Source organism: Pelobates fuscus, chromosome 6, assembly GCF_036172605.1.
Source record: "Pelobates fuscus isolate aPelFus1 chromosome 6, aPelFus1.pri, whole genome shotgun sequence".
In the NCBI taxonomy this organism is placed as follows: domain Eukaryota; kingdom Metazoa; phylum Chordata; class Amphibia; order Anura; family Pelobatidae; genus Pelobates; species Pelobates fuscus.
The window spans coordinates 92,981,182-92,995,904 of NC_086322.1; the positions used below are offsets into that span (position 1 = coordinate 92,981,182).

General features: G+C 37.5%; 1 protein-coding gene across 4 annotated transcripts in view; it reads right to left on the reverse strand.

Annotated features, from left to right (window-relative positions):
* The window catches only part of DLC1 (DLC1 Rho GTPase activating protein), a 151,754-nt gene that overhangs the window by 32,871 nt on the left and 104,160 nt on the right, over positions 1 to 14,723 (reverse strand). Inside the window, exon 1 of one of the 4 annotated variants that reach the window (XM_063458046.1) lies at positions 7,681 to 8,062. The exons of the other annotated variants lie outside the window; for them this stretch is intronic. Coding sequence (XP_063314116.1) covers positions 7,681 to 7,717 — 37 coding nt within the window. The 5' untranslated portion in view covers positions 7,718 to 8,062. Of the gene's footprint in view, positions 1 to 7,680; positions 8,063 to 14,723 lie in introns of those variants that run through there. 4 annotated transcript variants of the gene reach the window in all.

Genomic DNA, 14,723 nt, shown 5'->3' on the forward strand with positions numbered 1-14,723 from the left:
AGTGGAAAGCTGACCAAAAAAAAAAAAAAGAGGAAGACATTCTACTTGCATACCAAGATGTGACAGGATGGTAATGACTTCTGGCCCACCAGCTGTTGTGTACTTTGTTTCCTACAAGGCACTACGGTAATTGTAGTCCGCCACACCTGCAGTGTTTGAGATTAGGGACTACTGTGCTGGAATATTCCCATATCCTTATTACAAGAAGTGCATTAAAGATACAGAAAATCATGTAAAGATAAAAAGGTCAGGAAACAAAGGCCAAAATAAAACGTCTGTTGCTTGCCACCAACATGTAAATCTATTAAACACGCTGATTATTTAAATCTCTTCTTCTCCATGTTGGAAAAGTAGTAGGATAACGATTTAAAACAGGATCCATCTTTAATGCACTTTAATGTCTATTATCAAAAGCCAGAGAAACTTGTTTTCCTATGACAGCCTTAAATTATAGGCAGCTTAGATCTTAAATCAAACACAAGATTGAGGCCTGTCTGTGTAAATGTGCATTTTCTTTCTGAGAAATGTTATGCACCAAACATTAGTTTATTCCTATTACAAGCATTGTCCCATATAGCTGGAAAGCACTGTATTAACCCTTAAACATAACACACATTCACTAACATTAAAGATGGCCGACACTGTAGTAAGGTGTCCATCAAATCAATTTTCTCATGGTAGATAGATACAAAGATACCATTCAGCCATTACATGTCTCACAAAAGGAAAAACAAAACATAATAATGCAGTATGGTTTAATCCTGTATATGGATCACAAAATTTTAGTGAAAAGTTTTAACAAATCACGCTTTATAAGTTTAGAAATCTTTTGCATGCAACTCTTCAATTACAAGATCGCAATGTACTACCCTTCCCTAGTCCCCAATAAGCAAGATTAATTGGAACCTAAATTATTTGTAACTACACACCACATCTGAGTGTATAATCCAACAGCAGATAGTATAATTCAAAAGCACTTCATGACTTTTTGCAACCGAAGGATACCATTCATTTGTAACACATAGCCAGGCTTTCTATAAAATCAGAAGAAAAACAAAAAAAAGAAAAGAAAAACACACAACCCAAAATAAGCCCATTTGACCTGCTCCACCCATTTAGCCCTGTTCCAGATTTTGTCTGTCAATGCTAAAAGGAGAGTGACCCTCTAGACAGAGAGGAGCCAGCTGTTTAGAATTATGCACTTCCTGGTATGGGGGAGGTCGGCATCCAAGCCAAATTAATGATTGTGATAAGAGCCAACAGGGTTAATGACTGAGCTGACAAACATAAAATAAATAAGTAAAAAGGTATTTAAAACACAAGACTACATTTAATAAGTCACATGGCGCAATAGATCAAATCAGGATTAAACAGAATAATTAGCTCGAACACAAGACAGTAAAATAGGGGAAGGGACTGGACAGGTCACAAACTTAACACTGACTGTAGTTATCACCTCTCTTCCATCAAACGGATCATAAACTTGCCAAATCCTCAGTAATTTACAATATATAAAGATTACCTATAAAAGGGTCAAAACAACAATAACCTCAGGAAAAGTAAATATTTATAACCAAGTTTAAACAGTGTTTATTCTTATGGTCCAATCTGCAAACACACATTTAGAACAAAGCCAGACTAGGATAAGAACATTCATTGGAGTAGTTTACATATGTTGAAAGATAAGAAATGTAATAAAAAGCAAAATGATATTGTAGTAGAAAAAAGTTTTTTTTTTTTTTTTAAACTTATCTTTTGTGGATGAATATAATAATTTAGAGCTGAGGTGGACAAAAGGGTAGACAGTCGGATTTTGCAGAAACGCAACTCCCATGATGCTTTGCTGGTAAAGCATTAAGGAAGATGCAGTTCCAGAACAGCTGGGTGGGGTCTCCCTTTTGGCCACCCCTGATCTAGGAAACAGTCCTAACAAACACCATAAGTCAAGCTGCTTATTCAAACAGGCAGCTGAAAAAGTCTTAAAATACTTCCATGTTCCTCAACCTTTGTGGTCAAACATAATAAACAGAAAGGCAGTCCTGACAGACTGGGAGCAAGGATGAAGTGTAAATAGCCATGTGTGTGGCGAGGGATGTCAAAGTTTAAGAACAAATAAGAAATCCCCTTGGAATTGACAGCTTCTAGAATTACTGAAAAGTGAATAAGCCAGATATTTTGTATTAACTTCTGTTATCACAAAGTTTGACAAATTTCACAGTTAGGAAGTAGACATTTTGTAGCTAATAATTTCGATCTTCAGCCATTGAGATACCACCACCCTAGACAGTAAAGGAAGGAAAAAGAACAGCCATTTTCTATAGGTCCAGGAGAAATCTATAGCTATATCCCTAGTGTGGAATATTGGAAGTGATGCCGTAGAGACCGCTAGGACAAACACAGCAGTAGGATTCCAGAAGCCATTATTTTCAGGAAGTGAAGCCTTACAACCCCTAGGACATTCAAACACAGCAGAAGCATTGCTGGAGCCATCATTAGTTGGACTTAACGCAATCACAAGTTTACTCACCAACTCTCAAGCAACATAATATCCATTTATTGAATACCATACAATAAAAAATGGGAAAGATATGCAAAATCTGAAAGGAGACAAACTGGAACCAACAAAAGCAAAACACCCACAAAACTGAGGACATGGCGGGGCAGGATCAGAGGTGAGGTGAATTTATATGATACAATTTAGACATATCAACAAAATAAGAGAACAAGCCCTCCAAATGCCGAATAATTGATTTTAAAATTAACCCAATTGTAAATTCTGAATTAAATATAGAGACAGAACCAGCTCACACAAAGAAGGGGAGTGATTATATTCCACCTTGGACTAAGGACTCTTCCAAGATTGTCCCATTTATGCATTCAGCTGCCCCCCTTACCTCCCAAACCCCCAAATCACTGTGTAGATTAATTCAGTTGAAGTTGCTCACATACTATAAACATCATTTTCTTTCTAATGCTAAATTCCTGCAGCTTATTGTAGATTTCACACAAAAGAATGCAGGTTCTTGCAGATGTCTGGAAGCAGAAATACCATAGTTTGCTTTATTTAAAAACACCCAAATGTTGGTGAAATCTCTTCATTTGTTGCACCACTTGGCAGGGCATCTCAATCTAAAATTCTTCAAGAGCCTTACTGGTAAGCAATGCACAATGTTTTTATATTAATTTTGAGCCTAAAAGTTTAAAAATGCTTGCGCTTTGGTTAAGTCATTAATCATGCAGTATTGAAAGGTGATAAAGAAATCTAAATATATACACCGTGAATAATAAACACGCTTTATAATACCATAATGCAGCAGAGAAAGTGAATTTAGTTATACAATTTGGAGAGTTCCACAGCTGTCTCTGGATAATAAACTTTGTAGCCCATCAGTAGTTGGGAGTTGTCCAATGGAATGACCAGTCTGAGAAGAAGGCATTCCAGCTTTAGTGAAATGTCATGGGTCATTCCACTAACAAGGCTTAAATAGATGGCAATGACCACCAGTTCTCCCCACTCCAGAAAGTAGAGAGCTTATTTATAAACACTACATATATGCCAACATTCCTTAGATCTAAAACATAAAACTACATTTCAAATGCAGTTTCAATATTGTACTGTAGAGGGCAGGGATACATGACTGAAACTAAATGCGGGGGGAAAAAAAAGGTGGAAACATTTTTTTTTTTAGATTAAAGTCATAAAAAGGTTTTTCTCCAGTATAAAAAGGAAAACATATTTTAGAAATCAATTTAGAAATTTGACTACATCAGAATGAAATGTACTGTAACTTGTACGTTTGGGTTAACCCTTTGAGAACCAAGGATTAATATGACTTTCTTAAAAAGTATACTTTTTTAAAGTTCTTTATTTTTGCTTTAGTCAAGGTGTATCATCCGATTTGGCAGGATCTCATGTTATACAACGAGAGGAAGAGGAAACATCTGAAGTTATTCTGTTTAGAATGCTTTTCTGGAATATGCATTGCATGTCAGGGTGGGCCTAGCATTGTCTGGAGCCTCTAGGAGTCCAGAGGCATTGCCTCATTTCCTACTTCCTGTTTTAAAGAGGACATAAGCTTGAGAACTCTTGTTTACCCCTGTTGACCATCCTGTTCAAAGCAGCATCCTAATCGCCAAGCCAAAATAGAACAATCGCTCAAGACACGGGGATAAGGGCAAGTCCATCATAACAGATAATTGTTTAAGTGTCAGTGTACTGTTAGTTGCCAACACTGACTGAAATACAAAGGGCAAGGTTAATTATAGAAACAAAATATTAATATTTTAGGGCAAAGATATATTCACTAAACTGCGATCCGACAGCAGAATTGCTAAATTTTGGCCTACAATCTCGAAGATGGAAAAATGCGGAAGATCTTAAAGAATATGTTCGAGTAAACCAAACATGGGAAACAAATGTTAAAGGAACTTTTCAAAATGGGGTCCTAAACATATGCATTCTTTTGTACAGTTTGAATTTAAATGGAGTTTACACACACAATCAAAAAGTAAAATGAAATTTTGCGTTGTAGTGTACTAATTTAGAAACAAAATAAATAATGGCGTATTAGAAGAACATCTGCAAATCATTTTCTGGCCTAGCAGTACGCGCTAGACTTCTCATAACATTAAAAAAAAAAAAAAAAAAAAAAAAAAAGCTGTTCAGGTGACATCACAGACCCTGCTACCATCTGCTGGAAAGCCCACGTCTGTGGCAGAACAAAGTTGGTAAATTAAAGATATCACCTAACACCTATTAGCTACGCTGTGGATGAGCAATGGCCTGCTGGCCAGATGGACGTTGAATTATATAACCTTTCCTGAGTCGCTGACAGATTTATACTGTGAAGTTGTTCTCCAATCTGCTACGCTATCCCCCCCCCCCTCTCCCCTCGGTTTAGCAGAGGTGCTCAGAAAAGATGTGACAGCCCCAGCTACAAACCCTGCTCAGGATAAGGCATTCTGTTAATCTGTTCTGCTCATAGGTAATTAAAAAAAACTAAAAAGACAAAAACCATCATGTTCTGTTCAGGCATCATCTTTAAATTAAATTAACCCTCCCATGTGTGAGCTGATCAAGAAGACACAATTAAAGCCAAAGATAATAGAGGCTTTATGAAACACTAACATAAAAATTACATCTGGAAAATGTAAATGAAAGACAAAAAACAAACAGAATAATATCAACCCTGTAATAATATGAAGGCAAGAAATGGACATGTTGCATATGGAGTTCTAGGGTATTTTATATAAAGAACAATTATAGGGCAGCATTTTAAATGTTGTGCAATCACCATGGAAACCAACTGAGCTTGTCTGCTGATTGCCACACTTCTTGTTACTGTAGGATGGCTCTTTATACATAAACCCCATAATATTCATGAAGAAAAGTAAAACTACGTTGGTCTGGTATGCCTACTGCAACACACAGGAAAGAGGGAGCCTGACTTACAGTGAATAGCTCAACTCGATACAGGCAGAAATTTCACCCAAAAATCTGTCTAAAAAGATATAGTAGTTAGGTTAACACCTTGAATTCAGTGCAATAGGTCCAGGAGCTGGTTCACTAGTTTAGTTTTTATATTTGATATAAGCATTATGCCTAATAAACTTTGTACTAATTCTATCCAGTATATTTTATTCATTTGATTATTTTAAAGCAATACCTAATTTTATTGTATTATAGAATACAGTTCCATATGCTGTATGTCTGTCTATCTCATAGAGTTTACATCTGTTTGCCATAAAGTATAACATCTGGTATATACTCCACTTTCTCTGTCTCTTACAGATTTAAAGGCGTATACACCATATATAACTATGAAAACATATACCATCTATTTTCATTATGCGATAGGAAACAGTTCCTTATACTGTCTTCCTATACCTTTTACGTGGTCTAAATCTTTCTACACAAAGTATAGTATTTGGGGTGTATTAGATTGACTGTCTCTAGCAGATTTAAAGATATACACCCCATATATATGAGTGCCGCAATTTATCCTGGATTACTTGATTTTTCTTCATTTGAACATATAAAAAGCCTTCCATAGTGAACCAGCTCCTGGACCTATTGCACTGAATTCAAGGTGTTAACCTAACTCCCATAATATTCAGATCTAATCCATTGCATAATGTTTAAACCCTCTTTTTTATCTTTGGAACCATTGCTTTAGGATTTGCTGAAAGTTTTAGTTAACCATTTACTTGCCAGAGGAGATAAAATTAGAACTAAAAATCCTTCTGACACTCAAACAGTTAACTAGAATGCCATTACAAATGTGCAGCTTTCTGGAAATCCATCACACAGGACATATATGCACTACTTGTGTGAGCACCAGAAGGCCCCTTGTGTTCACTTGGGAGAATGCAAACAAGCATGGGAGTTTGACAACACAAGGAGAATCTGTCTGATGTTTGGACAAGATAGCTATTTTCTTGCTTGTTTCTGGGGAGGGATCAAAAGCCTGGTGTATGACATCATGGACAACACAGCACAGGAGGGGGCCATTTGGCTTGTAAAAGCCAGCAGACTAATTAGCAAAAACTTCAAAGGGGACTTGTTTTAGGACTGAGCTTAAAAAAAAAAAAAATTAAAAAAAAAATTGCCACATTGTTCATATTTAACTATAGTTTGGCTCCTGTCCCTTCATAACATCCAAGCTTTATAACTATACCAATAGTGCATTCATTGTAATATGGGATGAATCCATCCAGAGACAGTTGAAACAGTAGGTAAACCAAGTCTAAAGTTAAAAACATGACTCTCTAAGGAAGGATGTCCAACATTGGCTCTTCCAGCTGTTGGAATAAAATCTATATAGCTCTCTCAAACCAAACACTGACAGAGCATAATGGGAATTGTAGTCCCGAGGCTAAAGGGCCTAGATTGGAAATCTAATATTTAGGAAATAAGGAAAAAAATTAATAAATAAAAAAAGTTTAAAGCAATTTACCCTGGACTGCTATTACTTAGCAGTTGAAATTCCTGTAACTGAATACATAGTATCATGTAACGTTTTCTAAAGTTATACTTTACTTACTAAGCTTCAAATAAATACAAAAAACAAACAAACAAAAAAAAAAACATATTATGGTTATAAAACATAAAAATTGAGCAATCTCTGTGCAAATAAATACAAATGATAGGCATTTATGTTTCCATCTTCATTACTTAGGTATTTTAGCATATGGACAAAAAAAAAAAAAAAAAAATTAAAACCTTATAATGTAACAAAAATATCTAATAAAAAATACAAATAAAATTCTGTTTATGGAGTGTTTAAATCCCAGTACATGGAGTGTGATGTATGATAGAGTACGTGCAGTGCACAGAGGTCCCACTGCTGACACACAAATCTCCCTTCCACCCACCCCAGCAGCACACCGAGCAGGCAGCCAGCCCCTCTCCTTAGATCACACAGAAATAATTAAGGTAGCTCTGCTCCTCACTAATGAAAAGCCCCAGCATACCTGATATCACAGAGCCTCCTACAGCTTTCTTAATGAATCCAGCGGCCTGGGGACCTCACTCCCCATATTAATTCCCACGCTTGAATTCCCACTATGCTACACACAAACACATACACACATACAGCTAATTAGTAACATCACAGACACAGCCTTACAAGAAGCACACAGAAAAAAATAAATAAAAAACAACAAAAAAAGTGATCTTACGTGTAAGGATCATAATGTCCAGCTTTTCTTTACACATATGTGGATCCAGGTCTGATTTAGATGTAAATTAAAATTATAAATCCCTTGGGTATTCGCTGTCCTCCCCTGGTGATGTGCAGGAGTTCAGTACATTGGGACCAGTCATTGCAAAAAAAAAAAAAAAATAGTCAAAAGGAGTCTAGGAAACTTGTTGCTTCAGTCCAGTAGTAAACTTGTATATCCAATCTCAGAAAGCAAAGATCCACTGGTTAAAGGACAAGTAAAATCCAATAAGTTTCCCCAAAACTGCAAAGAGCCATGATTTTCCTCCCAGAGCCTGTCTCTCAATATGCAATGAGTCTGAAGACGTGAAAGGCTCCAAAAGCAATATCCCATCCGGCTCCCAGCCTCTCTATTGCACAGACTGAGTAATTGAACTCAGCCTCTCCCACCACCAGGCGTGACTCCACTAAAACCAAGCCTTCTCTGAAATGGGACTCAGGGACGCCTGTCTTCGGTTTATTGACACGCTGACACCAGCGCCACCTACAGGAGCATTTCGTAACTACTGACTAGCATTCCATTGCTTTGCAGGGCAGGATGTTATAGAATCTTTGCTTTGCTCATTCAAAAAGGTAAAGAATTTCAAACATGTGTACACTGTTTCTCTACAGTGTTTGCAATAAAATGTCTAATTGTATATTTCTCAGGCTGTGATACATTTACAAGTTTTCCAAGACACTCTGGATAAGAGTAACAAACTCAAAGTTTAGTGAAAGAAACTCCTAAAGAGATGAATTAAACATTAACCAGAAAATTCATATAATTTCAAAAAACTATTCTATTGATAGAAATTAGAATGAGTTTTGTCTAAACTTGTGATCCAAAATAACAGATCACCTATTTTTCCTAAAATACATTTCATATACAATGGTGTCAGGTAGAAATTAAGGAACATTAATTTATTGAAGAAATCACCAATTAGTGCACATAACTTCAGTAGGTTTTGTTCAGTAATATCTGAAAAATTGACAAAGACCCACAAAATAGCATTCCAAAGAGAGAAAAAAATTGGAATCTGCATTTGTAGGTTTCACAACATCTGCATTTTATCTGCAGAGCTGTAGGTTATTATATCTGCTGAATTAATTGTTGCTTTATATGCTCGTCAGCATGTGTAGTTTCCCTCTTAATACATTTAAAACAGACACGGTTATTCTCTACTGTGAAAACTGTAGAAAAATTAAAGTGACTTTGACATTGAGACGAAAATAAGAAAACTGAAAATATTATTGACTATTCAATTTAGCTATTGTGGCCATAAGTTTGAAATCAACTGTGCATTCACTATACTAGAGATATCTGACAATTTAAATGTTAGTATTGTAAATATTACAACCAGGATGGTGTCAATCTATAAAGTAAACAATATCATTAATGGCCTGTAGGTGTTTAAAGACATTTTAAAAAAAAATTTGTCGAATCGTATTCTCCTTATGAATGAAACATACAATATATTGACAGAATGTACATCACACCAATGCATAACAATTTCATTAAAATATAAAAGGTACTATACTGCCACAAACCGCTGAGAGGCCTTAAGAAAGACTATATGACTATATATGTGTTGGTCAGATGTGATCTTGAATCTGGGCATGGAAGACATAAATATGTCATTAGGCTACTTTGATCTCAGGACGGATAGCCATTGAACCTTCCAGCTGTGTTAAGCATTCATCTTCACTCAATTAATCTTTACCCTTTCAATATGCCCAGTTGTGTTGGGGAACAAAAAGTGTTTTCGTCTTTTACAGCTTTCGATTTCCTATGTTTCGATTGTCCTACTAAGGCGTCAACTCTGAACATAAAATTATTAAATAAAAATTATAAAAATACACAGTCTTGCACTATTTAGCAGAAATAACCCCAAAGAAAACATAAAAGGCTTGTTTCCCCCTATATGTATCCTCTGGGGGTATATGATAAAACAGATCTTCTGTCTGAAAGTCTGTGCTAGGAAAATACATTGAGAAGATTCTGTTGAGATAACAGAAGGGGAAGAAAACCTCCTGATTGACGGGGAAGGTGTTTCAGCATCCATTGATAAAAGTGCAAATTTCTACTGAATCAGCACTTTTATAAATTGGGAAGAAAAAAACAAAACAAAACGAAAAGAATGTCAGACTCCAGACACAAAAAGGCCTTTAGAAAGAGCTTTTTATGTTTGGAGTGTTTCTTTACGGTGTAGGGTCCGTTTTCACTGGCGTAACAGTAAAATATGCCACATTCAGCATTTTATTTCCAAATGAATTATACAAAGTGATGGGTAACCTATGGAAAGTGCTGCATGAGTTATGTTGAATTTTAACACTGCAGGTATTAAATCAAGTGTTAAATCAATCAGGAATCATGCGGTATATGAGTTCTGTATATAACATGGCAGCATTTCCATTATGACATTATGTGGGTCCAGGAAAACATCGTAGTAAACCCTGTGTTGAAACATATCAGAATGGTAGATGTGAGACAAGATAATGTTTTGCTAAATGTCGGATATGGACTTTTTTTATTCAGCATATCTTCTTGTTGTTTTGTTTTTTAAAAATAAAATAAAAACCAGAATGTCAGTTTTCTGAAATGCATCATAACTCCATTGTCTAGATATAGTTCTGTCTCTACACAACCTAATCCTGTCCTCAATGTATAGTCAAACAACACGTTGCCACCAATACCTCGACATACACCTGAGATAACAATCAAACTGAAACATTTAATATGATAAATGACATAAGTGGACAATAAAAATGCATAAGAGACAGAATAATTACTTTGTTCCATTTGGAATATTGAGTAGAAAAAAAATAGGTGAACGCACGCACAGGTACCATCATAGTACCACCACAAATGTGGTTTCATAATTGGCAAAAATAAAACATATATGCCTTGAGGTCATGCTGGGAAGTTGAAGACTTGCATGATTAGAGGTCTTAGACTTACCAAACATACTAATGGATGCTTTGCTAAATATAGTTTATGGTGGTTAAAGAATTGTTTTATTTGAAACAACCCTGTAAATAGAGAAATTGTGTCAATGAGAAACTGCCACTTGTTTAAGATAATGCACTATAATTGTAGTGATTAATATGATGATAATCCATTCTTTTGTTTTCATAAGTGGTGTCTGTATAATTAGAGTGTAGGATATTCATTGAACCAAACATTTAGCTGCTGCAGAATTTACAAAGGGGCGATTATCAAGACAATGGCTAAGTCAACCACTCCATAAATTAGTATTTCATAAAAATGTAATCTTTCCGAAATGCTCACATTGGCCCCATCAAAAGATATACTGAGACAAAGGAGGGACTACTTAGTCTCTGTATTTTTCCTACGCTTGACAAAGGGGGGAGTGACCTTTTCTCAAACTTGTCCTTTCCCCCAGACATCACTAGCGATGGCTCTAGAAAATAAAAGCTCTTTCTATGTAGGATCCTGCTGTATCCTCTATTGACCTGAATGCTGTATTTTCATGCATGCGTAAGAGTACAGTGTTGATGTCGGCTTCTGGCAGTCAAAGCTCCAGAAGCTAAAGTGGACCAGGCGGAAGAAGTTGGCGGCACCGTGAGGGACAGGTTCAGGTAAGTAAAACCTACTTTTCCCTGCCAACCATGGCCACCGGACCCTCAGTGGCAACGTCACCGTCAGGGGTCTTTGCAATTCATGTGTGTAAGTCAGTGACAGAGCCAAGTTAAGTAAACTGCTTCTCATTCGGTGTGGTTATTTTTCAAGTGACTCAAAGTAGAAGTAACACATGATGTTGCCAGCCTGACTTCAGCAGACATAACAAGGATAAACTGTATCATAGCTTTTCTCAAAAAACACATTTCTCACACATGATCACAGTTTTATTCAGAAATTAAAACAATTCAGAATATATGAATATATGTATTATTTTTCAAAAATGTCTCTGCTCAACATTATAAACCTATAAACAAGAGAAAAATCTTTAACAGTGAGACCCTTCTCCTCCGGCCCATCACACGGTGTAAAATATGCTTTAACCTAGTATATGTACAAAAAGCTGTAGTAATGTTACGCCAACATTGTTTCTTTCAAAACCCTCTTTATTGGATCATCAGTTTTTCCTCATTTAAATCCTTCTCCTACCTGTGTACCTTGTGTCTAATTCCTTAATTCTTCTGTGTTCCCTATTTCTTACTCTTCCTCTGTCCTCTTTTTTCCCTCTCTCCATCACCTTTGTCCCCTTTTTATCATCCCTGCTGCTCCATATCTGGCCCCTACTCCTTGTATAATTCTGGCCCACGCTCAGTCACCCTTTTTCTATTCTCAGGTTTTTCTACACCCAAAATCCCTTTTCCTCATTAGTCCTCCACCTCGTCACTCCATCCTTCTCCTCCATCACTCTCCCCTGTGTCCTCCTCTACACCTGTTCCCTGCTATCTACTCCTTATTCACCTTAGTATACTGCACTCTCGTTCTAACCCACCTATCTCCCCTATTTTATCTTTTTACAACACACCATCTATGTTGTTTCTGCTCTTTCTCATCTCTGCCACTTGTATCCTGTATCCACCTCATGTAATCACAACTTCTCATCCACTCTTTTTCTGGTTACCTCTTTAGCCAACACTGTCCACTGGACTCTTCCACCTAATTCACATGTATTTAAAAGTGAAGGGAGGAGCAATCATCATCATGTTCCTACTGATACCTCCACTTTTTAAAATTCCAGTATTGAGTTGCCTTTCATTCTCACCTACCTACATAGTATTCTTATATTTGTCAGAGGAACTGAGCTGCATGTATTAAACCTAAAAACATGTAAGTGATTTCTCAGTCAGCCCGAGGGCATTGATACAACACTGATACAACAACATAGAATCCAAAAGAACAGCATGATTCAGTTTGCTAAGCAATGAGCAAACAAGCAAGCATGCTCTGTACTCTGGCAAAAGAACAGAAAATATGTTTTATTCCCTAGTTGAACTTTTAATGACCGCTAATGTATTTTAAAGTGGAGGATATTCCTCCATCAGCTTAGAAATTATCGTATACTTCCAACACCCTTAACCCCTTAAGGTCACATGACATGTGTGACATGTCATGATTCCCTTTTATTCCAGAAGTTTGGTCCTTAAGGGGTTAAAGGACCACTATAGGCACCCAGACAACTTCAGCTTAATGAAGTGGTCTGAGTGCCAGGTCCATCTAGGATTAACTCTTCCTGCTGTAAACATAGCAGTTTCTGGGATACTGCTATGTTTACTTTAGGGTTAATCCAGCCTCTAGTGGCTGTCTCATTGACAGCCGCTAGAGGCGCTTCCGCACTTCTCACTGTGATTTTCACAGTGAGAAGATGCCAGCGTCCATAGGAAAGCATTGAGAATGCTTTCCTATGGACTGACTGAATGCACGCGCGGCTCTTGCCGTGCATGCACATTCAGCCGATGACGACCGAAGGAGGAGAAGAGTCCCCAGTGCCGAGGGAGCCCGCCACTGGAGAAAGGTTAATATTTAACCCCCTTCCTCCCCCTTCAGCCCGGCGGGAGTGGGACCCTGAGGGTTGGGGCACCCTTAGGGCACTATAGTGCCAGGAAAACGAGTTTGTTTTCCTGGCACTATAGTGGTCCTTTAAAGCAGTCAGATTTGTTTAGAACCTTAATATTTTCCTCCGTAAAAACACACATTCGTTTGCATTACACGGTATACCTTTAAATGTAGCTTTTAAAAAAGCAGGATGGGTTATGACATAACAAATACAGGAAATTGTAGTAGGTTGGCCTGTGCAAGCTCATGATCAAAGCTGGGTTGGAGAACAAACCTAACCAGGGGCAGATCCAAGATCCAAGTCCAAACTCAAGGGGAACCTGCTGGATTTAGTGACACATTCTAAAAGGTGTACACACAAATAAAGATGCACACATGTACAAATATATATAGAGTGACAAATGCCTATAAACATTCAGGCATGTGTCTTCTGCCATCAGGGCCGTCTTTAATATTGATTGGACCCTGGGCAAAGCATTTGCTTGGGCCCCCTGGTACCCTCTCCCCAGGTGTGCAATCCCGTCCTCCACCCCAACGCAGTGGCAGTCCTAATGTAGAGAGGTGCAAGAATTTTTTTGAGCCTCCCTATCGCACGGGTGATTAAAAGGTAGTTCCCCATCTGTCGTGCAACTCCAGCAATGCATTGACAGCTGGGGCTCTACCATTTACCCATGTTTGAAGGTTTGTATTTAGCACTAAGCTGTTTTTATGTGTTTGAATGTAAACAGGTTTTTGTATGGAATGTATGTGGTGTTGGCGTACTTGCATGCATGTATTTATGTGTAGTGTTGGTTTTTGAATGCAGGGGTGTGTTTACATATAATTTTTGTGTGTGTTTGTACGTAGTGTTGGAGTTTGAATGCAGGGGTGTATTTGTATGTAGTGTTTGTATATGTGCATACATCTCAGCATTCACACACACTCACACACATAGATATTTATACACACACACACACACACACACACACACTGAAAAACATGCAGACACACCGATATACACACTGGCACACATGTAGATATACAGACACATATACACACATGCAGATACACAGACACACACACAGATACACCAAAACACACAAAGACAGCATACAGATACACACTGATACACATACAGACACACAGATATACAGACACATATAGACAGACAAACTGACACATACATACTGACATATGGATACCGACACACACACAGACACATACTGAGACATACTGACATACATTCACAGACACACACACAGACCTACTGACAGACACACATACATACACACAGACAGACATAGTGGCACACACACACAGACATATTAATACCCAGGCAGACATACTGGCACACTGACACACACACAGACAGACCTACTGACAGACACACACACACAGACCTACTGACAGGCACACAGACAAACTGACACACATACACATACCTACTGACACACACACAGACCTATTGACAGACACAAACACAGACCTAGTGACAGACACACACACAGACCTAG